At 38.9% G+C, this 24,897-nt stretch overlaps 1 protein-coding gene across 1 annotated transcript in view; it reads right to left on the reverse strand.

Moving 5' to 3' along the window:
• The window catches only part of LDLRAD4 (low density lipoprotein receptor class A domain containing 4), a 273,594-nt gene that overhangs the window by 124,809 nt on the left and 123,888 nt on the right, over window positions 1-24,897 (reverse strand). The window contains exon 4 of the mRNA XM_084281972.1: window positions 9,289-9,429. Within this exon, the coding sequence (XP_084138098.1) occupies window positions 9,289-9,429 (141 nt within the window). The remainder of the gene's footprint in view (window positions 1-9,288; window positions 9,430-24,897) is intronic.

Genomic DNA, 24,897 nt, shown 5'->3' on the forward strand with positions numbered 1-24,897 from the left:
TTGTGTTCTTATATTTATAAAACAGAGGCATTTTCTCTTTACCTCCCCTTCCTAAATACCGAATTCTCTCCGAAGGGCAGAAATCTTGTGCTCCTCCTGAGGAGCAGTACAGCATTCCTCCAAGGAAGCAGGTTTACTGGGAAAAGCATAACTGTATGCCTGATTTACTTATACTCTTTCACTTCACATCTGCAATTGGTCATTGCCAGATTCAATATTGGGCTAGCTGAGCTTTGATCTGACCCAGGACAGCTGTTCCTATGAATTCATTTAACTAGCTAACATTATTCCAATAAAGCACCTTGTCTTAAGCCAAACTGGACTTTACTGTTGAAAATAAATGCTATATTACGTTCTGCTCGCATAGGCTCATTCTAAACAAACACAAATCCATGAATGCTCATGGGAGACCCCCTGTTCTAAATTCTGGTGCTTTGCTCTTCTCTTTCAGTTCTCTGGAACAAAACATGACAAATGAGAGTATCTTGAACTGAGATTTTCAGAATGAGGGAGAAGAGGGAAAGCAACAATTCGCTCTTAATTCCCAAACTCTCCTGTATTCAGGGAAAGGTCTTTAAGCATATGCAATATGCTTTAAAAAGCAATACAAAGACTAACCCTGCAGTTTCAATGGAAACCTTAAACCAGTCGAGGATGTACCACCACTGAATGCAGCACTCCCACCTGTGGCCACTTGTACTGCCCTCTGCCTTGTGCTGGCATAGGCACTTGCACAGCTGAGCTGAGAACAGAATCAAAAGACATGACATTGGCTGAAACCAAGTGGAAGTTTCTCAGAGTTAATCAGAACCAGATCAGGTCTCCAACCCAATTCCTCTGTGGCTGCCCAAACATTTGCACAGGGACAAGCGAGGGAGTAACCACAAGGGGCAACACAGGCTTGCGCCAATCTTGAATGCTTGCAAAACTGCAGAGTAATAGGCTTTCTCAGACTTTCCAGTCCAAGAAAAATAGTTACACACTAATGGCCAAATCAACATGCTTCAGTTAAACACTGTTGTGATAGAGAAACACATCATTTCACACACAGGGCAGTCCACGGAGTTCACTGAAAAGCATGGATTTCTTTGAGCATCAACATGTTGTATTTTAAGCCACACAGAAATTCAGACATAAAATTTGCAGTGTGTATTTACACCAGAATGCACAATCAAACTCCTAAATCATCTCCACTTCAAATAGTTGCTTCAAAACAGAAGGAGAAAATGAGCCTGCTTAAGAAAAATCAAGGTGGTTCATTTCATCAGGGAGACGAAGATGGTGACTACATCTGAAGATAAAGGGTCAGATATACATCTGCAGAATGGAAAGCAATCAAAGATCACAGTCTAGTATTCCTAGAGAAGGAAACTTGTTCAGTTTGAATGTGTCTGTTTATTGGGAGGGCGGACTTTTTTTTTTTTTTTTTAATTTACCTCTAAGCATGTTTTTCGAAACACTTTAAGACCTATGAATATGTGAGTAATCTTTATACTAGCTAAACACTTGAACAGATTCCAGTGCTATATAGAAGGAATAATTTGTGACTGCTCCTGTAGGCATTTGTACTAGCCAAGCGCAAACAACACAAATGCAGTCTTCCTAGCGAGTATTTACCAGTGATAACAGATCTGAACGAATGAAATGGAGAATGATGTCTTTAAAATTCATGCAGGAAGATTTTAGAACTACATCTAAAACTCAGAGATTTAGCCAAGTAGCTCCCAGGGCACTGAACAGAGTGACCCCTACAAATAAAAGTGCACAGGAAGGAAAAGGAGCAATGAGCAATACTTACTGACATGGATGGAAAATAAAATAAACAAAAGTTGCCCAGTTCCATTCTACATGATATCTGATGCCATGTGCAAGCACCTATTAGTTGTACATGCAATAACATCTGACAATAAATAACTGTCTCACAGTTTACTCTCTTCCTCTCTCCAGCAGAAGAATTGTGCATATGCAATGACACTGTATGGTGGTTTCTGTACATCTAGGCCTGCATTTGTGGACTATTTTTTCTACTAAGAACTTCTGGTGGAGAAAACAACTTGAAAACGATGCTTTGCAAGTACGCAAGAGTCCGTTTCCCTGCCTCATACTGGTCTGCAAGGAGCTCCTGTCTCTTGCAGGGCCAAACACACTTGTAAGTTAGAAAGTCACATCATAACTGATGCATGGCATTATTTCTCGGAGATTTCCAGCCTGAAATTTAGACACTCTCTCCGATGCATGAAAATCAGCCTTTGAACCAAGATTTTAAAACACCGTATACTTCAAGAATGTAAAATTCTCTTTTACATATATAAGAAATCAGTAATAGAAAAGGGAAACAGGAATAAAAGATATAATCTGATTAAAATGTAATGTTTAATACTAGATGAAGTTTCCTAAAAGTTCACGGGAATTGAATAAGGGATGAATGAAATGCATATGAAGAACACACACACAGTTCTAGCAAATTTTGTTTCTACATCTTTTTGATTAATGGCGATACAACTTACACACTTCACAAATGAATAATATCATATTTCAGAGCTCTTGGAATCCCCACACTCTCATCTGCAGGGCACTGAGATTTTATTTCTTTTCTCATTAGCTGTAGAAATATGATTAATGTTTAGCTGGTTTAGCCCTGTTTGTAAGCAGATGCAAATACCTGACGTACTGGCATATTTCATAGTTATTATTGGCCACATACGTGTGTCTGGCTTGTCTGAGTTGCTAATAGTGTAATGCTCCAGAAGAAAAATGGGTAAACTCTAGCGTTACTGAATTCCACTTAAGTTTTATTACAGAATTCATGGGACCAGCAGTCTACTTCATCGCTTACATTAAATACTAGCAAATACAGCACTTTTAAAAGTACAGACAAAATATTAGAGTAAGAAAAACACAGAATTGACCTTAATGCTTCCCTCTTTTCAAATGTCCAGGCCCATACTAATTGCCAACTTTCCATGATGTGCTTCAAAAATATGCAAAGATGAAATGATTTCAAAACAAAGCACATGACCTGTTCATAGCACTTCAAGAACAAAGGCTACATTACAGGCTGAAAACAAACTGGGCTTTCTAAGTAAAAAATAAAATAAATGTCCATCTAGAGTTTAGTTATATATGCAGAAGTAAAACCAAGGAAGTTATAGCTTATTCTATAACACAAAACCCAGAGAGCCCCTTGCTTTTCAGGTAAGTTACCATATGTATTAACTTGGTATTTTTGTTGTTGTATTGCACTAGTCAAGAAATGCTCATCACTTGAGCTACATATGACTTTTTTATTGCCTTATCAGTCGTCATGTTTAGAGACAAAGAAAAGCACCAGTGCCAGAGATCACTAAATGGTGCACTGTCCTCCGTGCTCCTCCTTCCCAAAGCGCATGTAACCTCATGAAACCTCGCCTTAATGCACAGGCCATGAGGAGGCACAGGTAGGGAGAAGGGATGAAGCCTTCTGAGCCAGGGGGCCACACCAAGAGGCAGCAAGCAGCAGGTTCCCAGGTACGTGCAGGTATGATGAACAGAGCTGACGGAGCTGCGCCGCGCGCAGGCCTCACGGCCCACTGGCGGCTCTCCCCATCCAACGCCCCTACAGGGGGCTCTACACCTGAGCTACAGCTCTCTCAATCCCCGGGCACATAAAGCTGAAATCAATAGTGCCATAACACTGTGCCTCTCCTTTCCTCCCTAAAGGCTGGTAATAGACGAGCTGCAGCTGAAATCAGTATCGACCCGCTATCAGCAGCAGCGGGCCTTTTCCCCAGCCTGCGGAGGCCGGCCGGCATTGATTGCCATCTGATTAGAGGAGAGCGCGTCCTGACTTTCCCCAGTCACTTAAGCCGGCGTCTCGTTGCTTGTCCTTAGAGACCACAGCTCCACTCAGGCAGAGAGCGTCTAGACAGTATTCATGATCCATCTGTCTGGCACAGCCAGGCTGATGACAAACTCTATTAGAACCGAAACAATTTTTTTTTCTCTCTTCCCTCCTCCCATCTCCCTTTTCCTCTGAGAAGCAGTAATCTGACACTGAAAATTACTATCATTGTTGCAATTCTCAAAATAGCAGTGCCAGACTTTCATTAACATCAATGCTAGACTGCTAAATATTTAAAGAAATGGATAAATTTCACCTGAAGTGGGACAGCCCAGCACACATGAAAGCAGAAGCACAATCAAAATGTAAATCTAAGCGGTTGTTTTTATCTGCGCAAATTCAGTGTCACAGTCAGAGGGGGATGCCAAAGGTCTCTTTAAACAAAATATTTTCCTTTGATTGAGCTTTTTGTTTTTAAAACAGAATCATTCTCCAGCCCCCTGCAGATCCCTACAAAGCTGAGAGCTGACAGAAGTAGGTGGGGGTGGTGAGAGGGAGAGCCAGATATTTGTGGTGCGCTTTCTCTTTTACCTCGCAGAGGAAAATGAACTCCTACAGCAAACCCTGCAATGCCAAAACAGCCACACCACATCAACTCCATCAATGCTGACAACTTGACATTTGATGTAGACGTCATTTTCACGACAAGATGGATTTAGTTTCTCTTTTTTTATCATTCTTCAAATTTTCATACATGTCAATACTTACATTTAACATGCCCATGAACACACACAGATCACAGCAAAGATGACCTGCACTGTTTTCCACCAAACAAAGCCCTAAAATCTCCACCATCTCTAAAAATCTCCATGCTACTCAATTAGATGCGACTTCAATACTGCAGCCTGCAAACAGACAACAGACTACACTTTCCATTTCAAAATCTAATTTACTTCTAGCAGGACAAGGCAGGCTGATCATTTGTTGCGAAACAAAGGGAAATGCTCTAACAAATGAACTGTGTCCTGCTAGAAACAGGCACATTGTTTCAATTCCTCAGAGTCCAAATTTTGCAGGTCACATGCAGCAGCAAGCTGCCCACAAGGCCAAGTCTGTAATGTTTAAAATTCTACTCTTAATTGCATTTTTCCAATCACAGCTTCATGCAGTTAACACAGCCTCAACCTCAAAGTAGTGTTAAAAGAATAGCCATCTGTATTATTTCAGTAAGTATTAATAGCTGAGGAAAATACAAACAATAAGTGGACCTACCAGAAGTTGCCATGAGCTCCTTGGTAAGAAGCGACCCGTAGTGAAATACAGAGTTCTCTTTGGGTGTCCCCACTTAGGAAAGGGGAAGGTATATTTTAACACTCAGTACCTAACCTGTTACCTTGACACATTCAGCTTCAATGTCTTAGCACGTATTTTGAGCAACTGACACTTCCTGGATGGCAACTTGTGTTGTTGCAATCAGTTTCTAACCCACATTAGCTAATACATCTTTTGCTGGTGCTGATTTCTCCCAGCTGCCCTCCAGTCTCTCTGTGCTATACAGAACTAAACTGCCCATATAGCAGCGTAAGGAAACTCTACCTACAAGTCAGCAGAGGAAAACTAATAAAAAAATAAAGGGCTGCAGAAACATACATTTTGTATACGTGAGACATCTTACTGAGTTCAGCAACAACATTTAGAAAGACTGAATTAACAGCCTTCACAACACAGCCAGAGTAAGAACAGCAAGGAGGAACACTCAGTGGATGAGATTTAAACTACCCTAACACAATGCAATAGCGTCTGCTATAATCACAAGATCCTGGGAGCAGGTCACCCACAAAAAATGTCTTTCTATACCACTGCTCATGCAACTTCACTAAACAAAACAATGAGCTACAATGAGACATTCTGGATTTGGCTGCTGGCAAGAACACAAATGAGAAATGCTTCAGTAGCCTGGAAATATAGGCTACCACTAACATGGCACATATGGCTTAAATAAACTGAAGCAGGGCTTCCGTATGAAAAATTATTTAGACATTGTTTGGGGGCAGTATATATATTATTGTGAAACGAGATTAATATTGTCTCTACAGAAGAATAGAAGTTTTGAATACAGTGGGAGAAAGAGATTCATTGAAAAAACTGCAGATGGGAAAGAATACCACATTAGGGCTGACCTGCTTGATGTAAAGATCACAGCAGTTCCAGCAAAAACCAGACAGGCAATCCAGACAGGCAATGTGGACCAGCATACGCTTAGACATTGCTCCTTCATCAGTTCCCTGCCCATTCAAGAACTGCACACAATCAAGAAGATGAAAGAACAGAGGTGATATGTAACACTGACCAGCCTAGAAATTCTTGCTTTAGATTTCCTCTTTATTGGTTTTGTTTTCTTTTTACAGTGCTGTGTTACCTTCTTGACACTAATTAGAAGTCAATCAATGTATGTATTTCTATGTTGGAAGGCAGCCTCATCAGCTAGGACATTTCTAGAACATACATTCTGATATGCTCAACATAATAAATATCACTAATCCTCATTTCTTTGAAATACTGTTTATAATTGTATTATTTTTTTGCTTGACTTTATTCTTTTATCTTCGGTCCACCATTAAGACCACTGTTTTACTTCTTTTTTTAAATTTGGTTTAGAACAGAAGTCTCTTCCTTCACCAGCACTTGTTGCACAGTCCCTATTGCAAAGAAAAAGTACATTCGTTATTGATATCCAAAACCGCAACAAATAATGAAATGCTCATTCTGCCACAAGGTAAGCAAAAAGTTAAACACTTCAGAATGCTCCTGACAATAAATCAAGTATTTCCTCTACAATCTACTAATCTGCCATGTTGTTTCAAACCAGCAAACACAGTTCTTGAAGGATGTAACAAGTCTATGTAATTATTCTGCTTCTCTGAGCATTGGGGAGGTCTTAAATAGCAGGACTACAGTTCTGTACATCATGTTTTAGAAGGAGTTGGATAAAATGAACAAATTAACAGATTTAAGGAAACAATTTAAGTGAAAGAACTTGGTATTATTATTATTATTATTGTTGTTTTTTAATCTACCAGAGGGGAATCATCCTCACACGTGCAAAAGGCCGACATGAGAAGAAAAAAATAACACCAACCTCAGCTCCTGTGGAAGAAGTAGGAAACCTACTGCCAAAGGCTTCTTAGAGACAAATTTTGTCAGGTTTGTTGTAGATGAACTTCATCTTCCCTGAGACAGGGGGGACCACCAGCCAGATTACCTGCACCACTCCCTTTCCCGCTTGCCTTTCTTCACATCAGTGAGCTGTTCAAATGCCTCAGGGGAGAGAGGCAATTTGAGGGAATACTGGGAAGTTTACCAACCCTGGATCTAACAAGAAATGATTTGTAGACTCTAAAGGCCTTTGAGGAGAAGGCCAGGACACAGTGCTACTTCTGCTGCAACTACAGCCCAATTACCACTGGCATAGAGGTTTGCTGAAAAATGAATTGATCAATGAGGCTTTAGGAGCTCAAATTGACCACTTGGACTCCAAGAAGGAACAGGGTGTCCCCATCATCCCCCAGCCATCTACAATGCATCCACACACTCATCAACGGTCACCACGAGCACTGCATGAGGCTGCAGAGACTTTGGGGTCTGGACTTACAGTGCTGACTATATTACCACCAACAAATAAGGAAATAAATGTTCATACGCAATGCAATTACGTTCTCTTGCCTGTAATGTCACCCTGGAACAAGCTTGTCCCAAGATTTCCAAAATAAGTGCCCCAGCAGCTGCTTGTTACCAAAGCAATACTCGGTCCTTCACTCCATCTGCTACTACAGAGGTTTTCAGAGCTCCTTTTGGCCAAACAGTTGTGCTGACTTGCTTTCTTAATGGAGGAGCTGCACAGTATCTCAGTCAGAAAATCCCTCTTTTTGTACTTTAAAGATATGCTTCCAGCTTAGCATCCACAAATTATAAGGCATATTTTTTTTTAAACAAGTCAACAGCCAAGGCCAGACTAAGTTTATGGAGAAATACACATGACATTTTGATCTGGACCTGTCACCCAAGTCTACAGCCAGTCCTGGGGCTTCAGCAAGACTTCCATTCCAAAAACCAAACCAAAAGCAAAATACAATGAAATAATATATACACACATGTAGGTCAATACTATTTCAAAATGTTTGAAATCACAGCAAAAGTGCAAGATCAGTCATTTAAAAATATGTTAAGTTGGAGGTTAGAGGGAAGAGAAGGAAGGGAATATATCCAGCACCTAACAAGTTTCTATTATGAATTCACTCTTGTGATCACATTTAATATTGCATATATTTAATACAAAATCTACAGATACATATTGCTTGTAATCTCTATTATTAATAACAACACAATTGACACAGATATTCATAACCCAGTCACAGCTAGAACTCAAACAGATTTTTGAGAGCTGTCATTATTGGCAGCACCACACCATTGGAAAGCAGTGCCAGATACCTCATTCCATACACAAGTTTCTCCATTAGACACTGACCATAGTGTGGACCTATTGATCTGTGGCAAGCAATTGTCAACCCTAGCTGGAAGGAAATGGGTTAGGGAGCATGTGACAAATTGTCTTCTTCCTAATAAATGCAATGCTTGTTTCTGCTATCCTTGCATTAAGTAAAGCGTCTCCAAACGCAGAATTTTAATCTTTTTAAAAGTAAATGTTGACGTAACACAGTACCCTGATGTATGACAGGAAATCATCACAGTAACAGCACTTCTATTGTACTTATAGACCAGACACATTACTGGAAAAGTTATCCTCCATCCAGAAAGCTGAACCGTGGTTTAAAAATAGTTGCAGAAGATGCAAAAACAAAATCAAAACTTGATTTCAGTGTCCATCACAGAGGGTAACGTACTAAGAGAGGAATTCTGGTGATAAACTCTGTCACTCTGAGATATTTATACACCAAAAGAATAGCAACTAAAGCTATTTTGAATATATATCCACAAAAGCTCACTGACCTTCCAAACGGTGCTGATATCAACACTAATAAAATATATTCAGTTCATAGAAATGATGACTAGAAAGATTACAACTTTCTTAATAGTCTCAATACTATATGAAGACTACGCACACACAAAGCACAGAACGTTTTTTAGAAACTCGGGAAACATTTTTTATCACTTCCAATATTATGCTTTCTTTTTCAGAAGCCGCACACAATCCATTCAATTGCAACCTCATACCTGCAGCACAAACTCCTCCACTTCCCTCCACATGACTACAACTTTCCAGATTTAGAAACCTGAAGAAAGCGTATTATATAGCACTGTTGGTTCAGAGAAAAACAGCGTTTACTTCCTGTCTCATCCCCCCCAGAGATCAAACAGCAGACCAAGTTCCTGAACACGCTGACTTCTGAAGTAACAGACATATTCCACATACATACATTCACCGATGCACACGAAGAGCAAGTACTCACAGCTAAAGATGCCTGGAGGTGGATGCTCTGTTACAAGCAGACAGTTCTCTTCATCACTGTTATCCCCACAGTCATTCTGTTGGTTACAAATCAATGAACCAAGATACAAGCATTTACCACTGGCGCAGGTGAATTTGCACTCTGAAAGGCAAAAAGGAAAGCAAATCAAAAATTTGTGAGGAAATCAGTGCTTACCTTCTTCACTAGCTAGAATAACTGATATTAAAAGCAACTGATATTTTTAAGTAGATGCCATCATGGTGGATAGGTCTTTCACACTTCATCACCCAAGTAAGTAATGTAGTATTTGTAAGCACTGCAAGCATAAATTATATCTGACGATGTGTGATAGACTTCAGATCACTAGAATCAATCTACTAATAAACCAGATTTCCCTTTTGGGAAAACTCAACTTCTTAAAAAACAGGCAATACTTTTTCTAGTTCACGTTGATCACAATCAGTTCACTTAGGACAAAGACTGTATTTTCAGATATGTTTGTGTAGCACCTTGCATATTTGGGGCAATACAGCACTATGAATAAATATAATCATTATCCCACATTTAAAAAATAAATAAATCTTGTGCAATATAAAACAGCACCAGCTGTAAGGCAATAGTGTAGTTTGTAACAAGCAACAATCCTGTCCAGACACAGACAATTATTCCTTAACTACCTTCCCAAAGCCAATCTGCCAGTCTCCCAACTAATTACAATCACGCACTCAATGTCTGCACATTGAACTCCCACACGCCAGTTTGCTTTACAAAGTCAGTAAACTTCTAAAACCTCTATACTGTGTCTGGATGCTATACACAGGCATGCGGTACATTCTACATTTTGTTCATTAAAAAGAAATTAATAATTTCCGCTAAATGTGGTTCAGGCATGAGGAAAAACTCCTCTGAGACCAGGTATTTAAACAAAAACATGGTTAACTCAAGCTCCTTCCAACTTCTCTCCCTTTCTCCTTTTGCGCAAAAGGATGCAGGCAGCCTAATTAATCCTGTGTAAGATACCACACTGGACTTATCTCCATCTCTTCAAAAAACAACATCAAGGAAAAACTCCTTACCTTGTGTCCCACTTAAATTTTACACTGACAGAAGTACCCACTTCTGTATGACCTGGGTGGACAACCTCCACCCTTGGCCTTCTGTTCAATGATAAAGATTCAGTAAGTGCTAACCAGTGGTAGCTCTTTATAGGAATTACAGCCTAGTGCCTAGTCATCTAGGATGTTTTTCTTTAATTTTCAGAGCCCAGTCAGTCATAGTTTCAGTCTGACTTACTTGTCCTCTATCTGAAATGGTAATATCTCAGCATTTAAATATGGCATTATATACCAGGAGTATCTGCTTGGTCAATAATTAAAATTCCATTGCCCTTCAGCTAAACTGATCATTTAAATGTCACCTCTAGAAACAAAGCTTAATAGTAAGCATTTGAAATATAATCAAGACATATTCCCAGAAATATAAACACTATTATAAAAAGCTTTTTCACTTGACTTATTCCAAAGATAAATACACTACACACAGAATAGAAGACATATTCTATCTAGACAAATTATAATTTAATGATTACACTTCCAGCATGCTGAAAAATTCTGGTGATTCTCATTCAGAAGCAATGGCAAAGTAGCTGGAACTAAAACCAAGAAATACAAGTATTTTATTTAAAGTAGTGCCGTTCTCTGAAACTTGGGCTTCCCAAGGGCTGCAGTTTGGGTTGGCTGTTTCTAAGAGAGATGATCTCTTATACTTCCCAGCAAAGACATAGCATTTGTTCATCTTCAATAGTATAAACAAGAGATTTCCTATTAATCTTAACAGCACAAGGACTGGACTTGCTCTGAACTGAGACGACAGGAGCTGTCATGCTAAAAAAAAACCTAGAACGGTTATTGAGGCATGACTTGTACCCACATGTATTTGACATGCAACATAAGCACAGTAATTGTGAAGGGGAGGAAAATAAATTGGAAACGGGAATGGAATATTTTTTTGTACCATATTTGCCTTTTAGGTAAGAGTGATTTGCAGACTTCACTCGGAAAACTTTTCATCACAAGTATTCATGATATCTTGGTACACACACCCGCAAGGAGCTTCTGCGGTAAAATATATGCATCAAGATGTACAACACATAAAATGCTACTTAAGAATATAAATAAAAGCCATAAAATGCTACATAAGAAAAACAAGCATTTCCCGTGCATTTAAAATGTATCTTTCTATCACACTTGGTCAAACTGCACTTAAAAATCATTAAAGTATTTGCCTAATAACTCTTCAAGATTTACAAACTATTTAGAATAAATTGTACAATCAAATATTGTACAAGCAAAATGTTTTTCCCTGTCACCTTCTTCTCTTCTGCAGTAACTAAGAACTGAAGAGCCATTTAAGGGCTTGACCGAAGAGAGCAAGCCTTTGAAACCCAAGGAACTATGAAGTTTATTAACACTTACTTTTGCAAAGAAGACTTAAAAGATTGGTCTCGATCTGATAATTAGAGCACACACCACTAATTTTTTTGGCAAGTTCAGAAAGTAAGAAACTGGAACAAGAAAAGCATAAAGCTGCTTTAGAAGATAAGAAAAGTTGGCTTGAAAAGGTTCAAATTTTGCTGATATTTTAAATAACTCAAACGACAGAGTAAAACTTTATAAAGTTACCATAAAATCCTGCGATGTTCTGAAAATTACAGCAGTAAAGAACACGCTGCTTCTATTCGAAAGAGAAATATCAAGCACCATATTGCTTGAAGCTAGAACACGTGGCATGTTACTTTGGCCACAATTTCTTAATTCTTTCCCATGTCTTCACGTCGAGTCCTAATGTAAAGCTTTCCACATTTCCCCCATGACTGATATAAAATGCTCAAGCATTTTATAATGTAAGATGTCAACTCAGAAGCAATTAAAGCTAAGAACTTTGGGTTTCTATTTGCCACCAGATTACACAGTGTTCAGACAAAAGACCAAATGAAGCAGTAAATTTTTAGTAGCTCTATTAAAGTCTTAAAACGCAGTATTTTAACTAACATTACTATAAGAGGACTAACCAGAGGAAAGAATTTGTGATTCAAGCTTTTTTTTTTTTCTGTCCCAGATCACAGACTGCATTGAAAACTGGATTCAAAAACAGACTGAACATCTATTTTTCTTGCAAAATTTGACAGCTAGATGTTCCTTCCCTCAGACACATGAACATTGCCATTACCAAGGTGAAGAAAAAAAGAAAAAAAGACTCATCAGACCTCTTGTCCCTTGCAGCAACTGGATAGTTGCTCCCTATGCCACAGGAATTCTCGGTTGATTGTAAAATGCTCAGTCTCCAAATGACCTCGCATTGTTATCTCATTCCGAATCTATCTGCCAAGAAAGCCGTGCTATCGTGCTGTACTGGGCCTGACTGGGATGGACTTAACTTTCTTCACAGCAGCCCCTGCGGTGCTGTTTTTGTATCTGTGATCCAAACAGTGTTGATAACACACCAGCATTTTGGCTATTGCTGAGCAGTGCTTCCACAGCCTCAAAACTTTCTCTTTTTCCCTCTTTTCTTTCACTTACACAACTTTTTTTTTTTTTTTTTTTTTTTTTTTTTTGCTTTTATTCTTCCTGGTCTCCCCCTTATCTTGCAGCAGAATGGGACTGAGGGGCTGTGCAGTGCTTAGCAGGACCAACCCACAACACACACCTAATTCAAAAGCAACTCAATTGTTACAACTCTCAGCTTCAAAACCAATCACCTCTGAGAACAAAAAGCAGCTAAACCCAAGAGAGTGCCAGCTTTTGACAATGTCTGTGTTGCATGGAGGCTCTGAAGAGTGGAGTTTTCCTGAAAGTGGAACTGAGACCCCAGGGGCTGCTGCTCAGTCTTGAAAAATACAAAATACAAATATCTCCGGAGGAGCCCAGTGTGCCTGTCTGTAGAAGCTTGGTCAACAGAAAAGCTCCATTCCCAAAGAAGCCAGACAAGAAGACTGTGATGGAACATCTTAGAAATGGGAAAAGCCAAAATAGGTACACGAGACCCTGCTGAAGCCCAGAAGCAGTTGTAAGGAGCAGTCCCTCTCCCATGTTCTCTCTCACCGTGGCAGTTAGTTGACATTACACATGGGACAACACAAGACAGCATTGTCCATGTTCTAAGTCTAAAACCATCCAACAAAACCTTTGTAAGCATCTGAAGGAATGTACAGACTTCTCTGTACAGTTATGGTTCCTTTAAATTGAATTAGGAAAAGGACTGTTGACACAAATACTGACGTTAATGGCAATGTAGAATTCATATGCCACCTAGCAAAACTTAATACCTAATGGAGGACTCAGCAGTACAAACCTTAACCTGCATAATTGTGTTCTTCTGAAGTCTGAAAGAAATACACGAAGGAAAAAGCGCTATAGAAATGGAATAAATGAATTAAACATATTATTCAGTGAAAAATACAGACACTTACAAACAGGGAACATAGCTAACATTAGGTATTTGTGACTTGTAAACTCAAATTCAATGCCTTAAAGTAGTTTGCATAGTAAATGTGTTCAAACAATGTGTGCTTTTCCTAAAACCGGAATGAACCCTTTCTTCTAAATCAAGGTAGGTCAAAGTCAGCGTGATGCAGATAGTAGAAAGCAAATACTAAGAGTATTGTCAAAGTGGATGTTAGTAAATAAACCTGCAGAGCTCTGTCCCAAAATACCAGGAATGACCTCCAAACGCTGTCAGGGAAATCCAGACCAGTCCAGACTAGACTGATGTGCCTAATGAGACACCAGAGACCTCTTATCAATACAAAGTCGTGTACTTGGCTTGTCTAGACAAGAGGAGGGGGAAGAGCTCCAGCTCTGAAAACAAGCCAGCATGATCACTCTTTCATAAATAACATTTCAAAGCTAGGCAGTTTTCCTCTTCATTTTCAAGTGGCAATTACTGAAACATCAGTCGGTTGGTCAGCAAGGCTCTGACTACAACTAAACCTGAAGCAGATGACAGCTACTGGAAGCTGAAAAACACAGCCCTCCTCATAATTATGGCTTACTGCATTTATAATTGTGTCTGCAGCATAATTTTAAAGTGCATCTTGCCAATGTACTGATTCTTCAAAATAAAGTTTTAATAAACATAATTCAAGGTAGAACTAGACTCCCTTGGAAAAAATGAATACGAAGAACACTCTTATGTACGTTTCCTATTTTTGTAAACTGTATGCATCTAGTATAAACAAGCACATTGCTGCTCACATGTTCAAGGTTTGTATAGCTTCTATCTATAAACTCTCTATATTTGAATACCCATTAATATATGAATATATACATTTAAAAACATTAATTGAAGGCGATGTTTCAGCTGTAACAGTGACAGATGAAATTTGCCTCATGATACCAAAAAAAAATCTTCTGATCACTTTTTTATTGTGAAATGCAAGATCTGCTGTGCAGTGTATGAGTATTTTACACTTTCTGTGCCTATCCAACATGATAATTTTATCCTTGCGTTCAACTTAATTCTTTTCGACTTCATTTACACTTGACTTCATACATATGAGCAGCATTCCTATTGTTTTGTCATCCCACTCACTGTAGGGCATTTTTAATTATAGCTAAGTGCTGTTTGCTTTTGTAATGTAAGTCCAACCACAGGCCAAAAAAAAAAAAAAAAAAAAAGCTACAAAGTGTCATATTGAAAAAATATGGTGTTTTAGGCCACTGTTATGATGCATGTCACAGCTCTTTATTTAACAGGCCTGAGATGATTATCTGACTCAGGGGCATAATTCTATTCCGTCCATTCAAATAATAATAATAAAAAAAAGTATATGCACAGCCAGTGATCTAAAATTGTTACCACTAAACTGCAGCAACACAGTTCAAACAAATAAAATCAAATCCTAAACGATGTCTGGGACTAGACCAGCGTGTAAAGGCGCTCTCCGACAATCCAGTGAATTGGTAGCAACCCTGCCAGCACAGCCAGCAGGGGGTGATCAAATACCCTGTCGGAGTAACATAAATCGAAGGTGAAAATCCCTGCCTCCAGGTCAATCTGGATTTCTAGAATAAAGGCCTAATTTTTAATTTCTTAAATAAGAACTTCATTTTAAATATGTCATCACATTTCTTCATACTTCTCTTACAATTTCAACACATAACAACCTGAAAGAAAACATGTTTAAAGGGCATAATCACCTGCTGGAATGGTAATAAGAGGCAAAAGTAAATTGGGGAGGGTGGGAGGTGCACACTTTACCAGAGATTAAAGTAATATAAACCACAAATACCAGAGTCATACAATAAAACCCTGTTCAACCTCTGATAAACATCTGTCTGCGTATTATTTTTAATATTGTAGATTGTAGCTTTAGAATGGGAAATAAATCAGAAATAGGAGGCAGTGTACACAAGGAACATGTTTATTTGGGAAAAAGCTTTGTTAATAGGGAAGATGGCAGGCTGCCATACAATCTAATAAAACTCCATTGGTGCGGGGAAGGGAGGGATAAAAAGGTCTTTACAAAACAAAAAAAACACTTCATAAAAAGAATGCCAAGCAGAATACCAGCAAAAAATGAAAGCAGATCAGCTTATGTAGAATAAGAAACAGAGCTGTAAGGCACAGTCAAAGGTCTGTCCTCCCTGCCCAAAGCCTCATACAGGACAGAAAAGTCTGTTCACAGAGCAGCACGAAATGTAGAATAAGTGTTCTCTGCCCAGAGGAGATTACAACCTTAAAACCAGAGTGATTGAAAGGTTGTTACTGGTTCAAAACCAGTTTCATCTGCTGAGTTTCAACCCTCTTTCAGTCCTTTGCTTATCCAGCAATTATCTTTCCATCTTCTTAAGGCAAAGCCTGAAACAATGCACTTTAACTATTTACTATTTATGCCAATACCTAAAGGAAGCAAATACAATATTCTTATATGCTAGTAGCAGAATCTGTTATTCAGTTCATCACTTCATGGATATTAGGACATTTGATTAGACTTATGTCAATTGACAGCCCAAACAAAATTACATTAGACATCATGGGGACAACTGAAGGAACTCCTTTACTTTGAGATTTTTTCTGTTTGCTTGACTCTGTGATCAGTCTTTCCCATACGTACCTGTGTCTGGTGTGAAAAGAAACAGAAAGACCTCTTTCTAGAGTCCACTAAGGGCATTAAGACTTTTCACTAGCACTGGAAACTTTTTCGTATCTACACAAAATTCAAGAGACTATTCAAAATTCAAGAGGACCTATCACTCAGTCACCATCCAGCCTACGCAGTGAGCCTCCACAGCCTTGTGGTGGGGATCAGCAGCTCCCCTGAGCAGGTCTATTCAAGAAGGAAAAGCCATCAGCTCCATCACAGCGCTCATCTCAAACTGACAACCCCTCTCCAAGGTGATCTTGAAGACCATTAGGCTTAGCCAATTAGTCAGTCTTCACCAGTATTTGCAAATACAGGAAAGATTTGTTTACTGCATTCTTCAGGGATAAACTTTTGTTTTATTTTTCATTTATCTTTCTATAAAGCAGCAAGACAGTAACAGAATGCTGCAAAAATACTTGCAAATAACATGCAAATACCCCCATTTTATTCTGAGTACATATAAATCTGTAGCTTGGCTCAAATTTTCCCCTTGTTGTCTCCCCTCCCCCTTGGAAATAATATGTTTTTGATATTTTATCAACAACCTTAATGTCCATTTCTTACTTATACGGGATCAGATCCTATTTTCATCATAGTCAATTACAAAAAACAAACAAACAAACAAAGTATACTACAGCAGACACACTTGATCATATCCATTTTAAGGCTCAAGTTCATTGCAATGCTAATCCATGGTCTCAGTGCAGTTTTTATTTCTAATCCTCATATTTTCCCTGTACAATAATTCAGACACGGCCTTGGCAATGCTTTAATAATGTTCTGTTTTAGCAGTTTTTATAGTGTAGAGCCTAAGGTCTGCTTCAGCTTTGGCATAAGCCTGTTTGTTCTGAAATACATGTGAGGATGGTGGGTGGCTGTTCTTCTACCAACTCGCTTTTCCTGAACTCACAATCACCTGCCAGTTTACGTCTATATAGCCCTGAAATTCCAGAACTTTTGAGCAAAACTCAAGAATTGTCCCCTGCTCCCTACTTGTGAACAGCCATGTCCCCCCACCAGCTGGGCCCACCCGTGGGCCCAGGCCCCAGCCCCCATGCCTGGGCTGTGCCGCTTCTGGCTGAGGCGGTGGAATGGGCCCATCTGCCAGCCCCAGATATCTCTATGCATTTTAACAAACTTTTCCCAATTGAGTACGTGGAAAGGTGCATTGGTGACTCAGCTAATGACACTCTCGTTTTCAGTTGTGAAATTACGTGAAGAGACGATTAAAAATACATTAAACGCGTACCTTGAAATTTTTGTCAAGCACGATGTCATTATCATGGGCAACTGGAGATGAGAAGAAATGGGTACATGCAAATGAGATTTTCTTAACTTTATGGTTCTTCTTAATCATAATTCAAATAATTCCTGAATTATGGTAAATATTTTAAAATTAACTTATCTGCTTTTCATCTTAAAAAATCTTTAATAATCACAAGCAGTATCACTTGCCAGGTTTGTGGAGTGCTGCATACACTGAGGAATATCAAATAAAAATTGTGTTACTGTAGCAGCTTCTTGTTCTTTTTTTGGAATGTCTTCTGCATAGCAAATAGTTCAAGACTAGACCATCTTACCAGGGAACATCACAATCTTTGAATCGGGAGAAATAGGAACTGAAGCATGTCACTTCACAGATGCATTGCTAAGCTTTGATTACAAGCCTCAAAACAGGCCCAGGTGAGGACACAACAGTTACTTCAGCACATGGGGGCTGGGGAAATTGGTTTATGGGAAAAAGCGCTGTCTTTATGTTCTCTGTGATTAAATTAGGTCAGATTATTTCAGACTGTGGCTCCTGTAAAGCACAAACTGTTTCCACTGAGATCTGAGGAGGCACTGAAATGCAGAATAAATGCCATCCTCACCTGCAGTGGTGTAGCGTTACTGAAGTAAGTGGAGTTCTGCAAACACAAAGAACAACTTGATTTTCCTTGTACGTAATGTACAATGCAGACGAGAGGATGCCATGGTTCAGATGGCTGTTCAGAAGATATCAATCTCACAGTGATGATGACATTTTTTCCCCCCACATCTTCCTATGTGTCCTGTGCTGAAAATACCAGAGAAATGAATGTATTTACTATGTGCCAAGATGCAGGACACTTACAGAGCTTCCAATGGAAAGTGAGCTGTAGATTTTAATGGACAAAAGAGTTCTGTCTTCATTTCTCAACAGTATCCGAATTGCGCAGTGCTCACTAATGTGACTAACGACGAGATTTTTATTACATACTGTGAAGACTGTTGTTAGGCGTGGGTGTCTTCCCATTAACATGTTCCACAATCCATACCAGCAGAGATTTGCATGTTCCTGTCATAAAGTTCTTGTCACAGTTAGTCTTCATGCTTAAGAGCAATTTCCCTTTAAGAAAAGTCCAGTTAGCTAAGAAGGGTCTGATCCAGATCATTGTGCCCGAGTGTTCACGTAAAAATTATAAGCAAAGTAATATATATGGTACAGCCAAATAGATTTCCCTCAATGCTTACATCTGGCAGTGTAGGCAATGGTTTTTACAAACTAATACTGCCTGATACCAATCATTATTCAATTCTTCAGTTCTTACTCAGCTTGTTCTAAAACAAATGTCATTCACATTAGTACCTTTCCCAGAAGGCTGGATTTTTGTGGCTTAGCCTTTTTAACTATGGAAAATGCTTTTCGTGTTAGAAAATTCTTCTTTTCTACCTCATGCCTTCTCCTCCAGCCCATTTCCATTAGCGCTCCTTCCCAAGTATGTATTGCGTTACACATGTATACAGACTCCCACCTATATGCACCTATATATTATAGTGGTGCTGGTAGTCACCAGGACTGCCTAACATTTTCTACTATAAAAGTCTCAGCGAATCCCTCCCATGTGCACTGCATACAGCAGGTTTTTTGATGCTGAGCAGGAAGAACAGCCTCAGGCTACAGAATTGCCTTTCCTTTGTCCCAGGAAATTCTGCTCTGCTCTTACGGAAACACAAACTGGTAAAAAATATATATATAATGAAAATTGCACTTATCTTTCCACTGTCTGTGTCAGGAGAGTTTCTGGCAACACTCCCAAATAACTAAAAAGACAGAGACACAGCAAGGCTTTGATGATATCACTGCCAAAACAAGAGCCCAAACCATACTGTGACAGCAGGGGAACAGGCAGAGTAACTGTAGTGGGGAACAGGGTGAGCTCTGCCCCACCAGGCTCTCAGACCCTATTTCAGTTTCGCTTCCAGGTATCTGTGCTGTGAAGTACAGACACTGTTACTGCCATCAGAAGCTCCTCTTTTGCCTACAGAGCTGCCAACACTGAGTGTGCAGGACAGACAGACAAATGGGAAGAATTGTGACCACACAGCAAAGAGGAAATTCATTGTTTTATCGTTTGAGAGTGCCTCATTTAGCAAGCTAGGCAGCATAATTTCAACAAAGAGCCTTTCACACTACATTTATGCCATACCATTTTAAGAATCAGCAATGTATTTGACCATATAGCAGCTAACCAATCTTTAACCAAGATTAATTCAAGATTTCCCTGGTAAAAGTGCTTACGAAGTAGATAATGCAGAAAACACCCATACAGATGACCCAAAAAAATCCCTACCATATAAATCTTTCTGCTGTTGTAGAAAAATAAATAAAAAAAAAAAGGTAATAATTCAGGACTGTACATTTCTGGTTTAAACACGAACACATGACTAATGTGACACTAGACAGTGCTGAGTCTATACATACGTCATGCAGGATCTTGGGAAGCTTTATGGCAAGAAAACCAAAGCAAACATCTTCCCTTCCCACAGCCGCATTCAAATTTGCAAAGAGACTGCATGAATAAGTGAAAAAGCACCTCATAGACACAAGCTTGTCATTATATAAACAGTTGCTCATTCACAATCCCAGGTCATGATGACACAGCAGCTGTGAGAAGCAACATCAATGAGCTCAAGGGCTGTCTCCCCATAACTGCATACTTTGGGCTGGCCCTTCTGCCAACCAGGGGGGCACAGCTCCATCATCGTCTGCTGCTTGCACCCATGAACAGCCACTTTTCTGGTCAGAAAATTGAAATTTTCAGCAGTCTGTTTTAATCTGGCACTCCCAGCTGAAGGAGTGGAGGGGCAGTGATGGGAAGTGATGGGAGCAGGAAGCCCAGGGTGAAGGGGAGTGATTGCCACAGCTTCCAGGTGTGACAGCAAGGGTTTGGCTTTGCAGGGGACATCTGCACACCTGGCTTGAATGGAGCTGTGCAGCCTGGCACAGCTGACTTGGAGATGTTAGCCATCCTTGCCTCCTTCTAAGAACAATTTTTCGGAAAGAGCAAGAGCTGGTTCACATGGAAGCCCTGGCACCAGCAGCACCCGCACACCTTTGGATGACAACCTGCCACGCACATGTAAATGTGTGACCAGGGCTTGGGGGACCACTGCTGGGTGAAGCTGACTTTACCAACAAAATATGCCTCCCATTTGAGAGCCGAGCAGCACTTGATCTCTAAACCACACCCCAAAATCCTGACACATTAGCTCAAGCCTAGAGCTCTTCCAGACATTACTTCTGCCTGTGGCTTATCTGAACATGCTGCGCTGGAAACTGATGTGGCTGACATGCGGATCGGCCACACCAGCCTTGGGACAGCGATGCGGATCAGAGGGATGGGGTAGGTGGCTGATAGTGATAACCATTTCAGCCATCGAATTTTAATCTGACACTGTATGGCAGGAGCCCTACAGAATTTTTGGGTGTGGACAAGAGATGGGCTAGGACAAATCTCCGGTTACAGCTCAGGATATCGGTGTATCAGTGACAAGTTAAAGCATGTTCAAAATCATACAAGTGATACACTGAACACAGAGAACCACCCAAAACCATACCATACCATCCATTGGAACAGAATAAGCAGCCAGAGCATCGGTAACTCAGGAGGACCTAATTGTATTTTAATTGTGGGTGAGGTCATTTGTCACATATTGCACCTGCTCATCATTGCTAATCTGTTCGGAAACAGTGATAGATTTCTGTATTTTTATAAGCCAACATAATGAAACTGAGGTCAGTTTCAACGTGCGGGTCTCTCCTCAGATTTCAGCCAGGGAGCTCTATGTAATAAGGAGAAAAAGCCAGCTAATAAAGCATACTGCTGATTTATTTATTTTTTCCTTTGGAGCAGGGGGAACACAACACAATAAAAAAGGAACAAAATACTTGTTAGAGCTCCCTTGTGTGTTCCATCACATCCCCTTAATTTAGGGTCATTCAGAGTAAAAAAATATGTTGAGACATGAAGAAATAGCATCTAAACATATCCATTTTCCCTGTTTTTAGCAAAGGTTTCTTTAAAACAAAATATTTCACTATTGAATGCTAACTGACATATAAAAATCCTTCTTGAGAGGTTATGGGCATTCTGAAATCCAGGCTACATTTTTAAAACATGTTATTTTTTGCAGGCACTGCATTCAGATGAACATAAAAAGAATAATCACACGTCTTCAGGAAAGAAAAAGGAAAAAGAAAAATAAAAGGAAAAAAAGAAAAAAAAAGAAAAAGGAAAAAAGAAAAAGGAAAAAAAAAAAAGAAAAAAAAAGGAAAAAGGAAAAAAAAAGGAAAAAAGGAAAAGGAAAAAAGGAAAAGGAAAAAGGAAAAAAGAAAAAGGAAAAAAAAAAAAAGAAAAAAAAAGGAAAAAGGAAAAAAAAAGGAAAAAAGGAAAAGGAAAAAAGGAAAAGGAAAAAAGGAAAAAAGGGAAAGGGAAAGGGAAAGGGAAAGGGAAAGGAAAAGGAAAAGGAAAAGGAAAAAAGGAAAAAGTTCAGCAGCTACTGAGACAAGGTAAGGAGCAACCTGCCACACAAATATTTGAGAATCAAATTCAAAGGGGACTGAAACTATGACACAACTTAACGTAGGACTCCTTGTTTTTTTCTTAGCCCAATTAAGGTCTCAGCTATTTATTGGTCGATAACTAAGGCTACAATTAAATGAATACTGTGAACATTTTAGCACATTTTAGTAAATTTGCACGCCAAGCCTGTTGGTTGTGAGAATGGGGCTGGGATGCAGCTCCCAGTGTGCAAACACTGCCTATTCTTTGCGATATTAAGCCAAAAGTGTTCACCTGAAGTATTTCGGGAATGGTTTATACAAATCCTTTGTTCTTTGTGTTACAGTGGATGAGGAACAAACACACAGTTATTACATCTGAGCTCGAGAAGTTGTAATTAATAACAGTGAGGAAATAATATTGGAATACGTCTTCTTACATTTCGTGCAGTGACCACATATTTGAATTGACAGCAAATAATTTAACGTGCTCTACTACCTAAGACACAGAAAACAGAAGCAGGACTATGGCAGGACTCCATACCCTGATAAAAGGTAATTTGAAAGGGTAGAAAACCCCTTTCATAACAGATCAAGGTTCTATGAAATGAAAAAGAAATAATAATAATTAAAAAAATCTAAAAGTGAAGTTCTGTGTAAGGGGTTTTGAGGAGGTTACTGGTTTTAAACATTAAATTCACACTGACACTGGTGCATAGTTTGAGGTCATAAGAGGCTTTAAAATGGGATTAATGGGTAAAAAGAGGTGTTTTTTAAAACATAAACAGATATACATGCAGAACAGTATGAACTTACTGTCTTCAGAATGTAGCACAGTTGCTAAATGCATAGCTTAAATCATAGTACATGTAAGAGAGATGAGAACAGTTTTGATTTAAATATGTTTTCTAGACTTCCAAACACAACCTCACACAATCAGTTTTACTTTTGTCAAAGGCTGAAATACTGAATGAAACATTTTTACCAGCATATATTAAGCATAGCATTAATAAAAGAAAAAATACATTGCCTTGTGACTAACATATCAATATTTATGTGATATAACACAGCAAAGTATCTGCTTACTCTTCTTGAAAGATGAAGTTGTGGCAAAGTCTACTGTCAGACTGGATTGATTCAGTTTTGTTCTGCTCCTCTCCATTATTTGTTAGGACACCAAATCATGACTTTTTGATTTCCATGGTGATTTCTACAGAGTACAGCTGTAGGATTCTGTTCTCTGCATCATTTAAATTACTACGGTAGGGGAAACATTTGACAATGCTAGCTGTAAGAGGAAGACCCACAAAGGAATAACTGAAGAAAAGAATTAATTCTGGCTTTAGTTTCAAAACGGTAGATTACAGTCCTTCAGAGAATCACCTTCCTCCAGCTTTTTATATATGTAATTACAGGCAAAACTCGAGAAAAAAAATCTATGTGATGACATGAAAGATGGGAGGAATTCACATACCTAGACTGTCTGCAAAATCAGTGTTAAAATTAAGAGCATCACAGACATGGGTGAAGAATATGGCAGGCTAGGCACCTTCCTTATCTACACTGATGTGCAGCAGGTCTGCCTCATGGATGTGCTGGGATTCAGGGTGCCTAATCACACGTATTTTAACAATGATTCTTTTTCACTGAATTCAACTCCTAATTGAATGAATTCAACTGGATTCAACTCAGCTGAATTCAACTCCTAATTTTAAATATCTTGCTCACTCAGTTCTTTGATACTAAAGGTGATCTAATACAGAGAACGATTGTTGAGAGATACTATGGGTGGGGATATAAAATAGACATAAAAAAAAAGAGTGTTCTATTCTTATTTTTTTTAATATTTACTAATTCATTCTTTCTCTCTCACCAAAACTATAGAGAGAACTCAAGAAATTTACAATTACCGACATGATGAAAACTAAGCAACTGAGATAAGAGAGCACTGCTAGTTAAATCACTTTAAAACTCTGTAGATCAGATCTTCAACTTTAATGGGGCTTCACAGATCTATTTCACTTAATGCTTATTTATATCAAATGCCTAGCAACCAGCAGCCTAAATCTTCCTTTCTGCATAAAGATTTCAGCAAGTGTCTTCTAAAATTTTTTATCTTTCAAGTCACCTATCAAAAGGGAGATGTAACTTGATTAATAAAGGAATCATACCAATTTTTTTTTCTTTAGAACACATAGGCAAATGCATCACAGAGAAATAAAACCAAAGAACAAAAAAATATAATCTTTCCACAGTCTTACCTTACAAAGTTCAGCTTTGATTCATACCATCATACACAGACACAAAGACGTATGCTCTCACATGAATATAGCTGATAGCAAACTCAAAAAACAGGCATTGAAGGCCAAGGTTGGAAGCATAAGTTTTGCCCGAGGTGTAGAGTATTGACCCTGAGACTCCTTCACAAAGTACTCTGTCAGTGAATTATTTCGAACTCCTTAAATACAAAGACAATGTAGAGTTCAAAATTTTAATGCAGAATCATTGCAACAGTATTGGATTATTGTATATGCCAATTACCACAGGCCGATAGGAAACAATTTGTTATTAAAAAAGAAGAAAAAAGTTGATGTATTGATTCTAAATTAGGTGATATTATATAATGTATGACTTGCATTAGGTGATTCAGGCTGAAAACGCA

The sequence above is a fragment of the Netta rufina genome, assembly GCF_964035555.1.
Source record: "Netta rufina genome assembly, chromosome: 2".
NCBI lineage: Eukaryota > Metazoa > Chordata > Aves > Anseriformes > Anatidae > Netta > Netta rufina.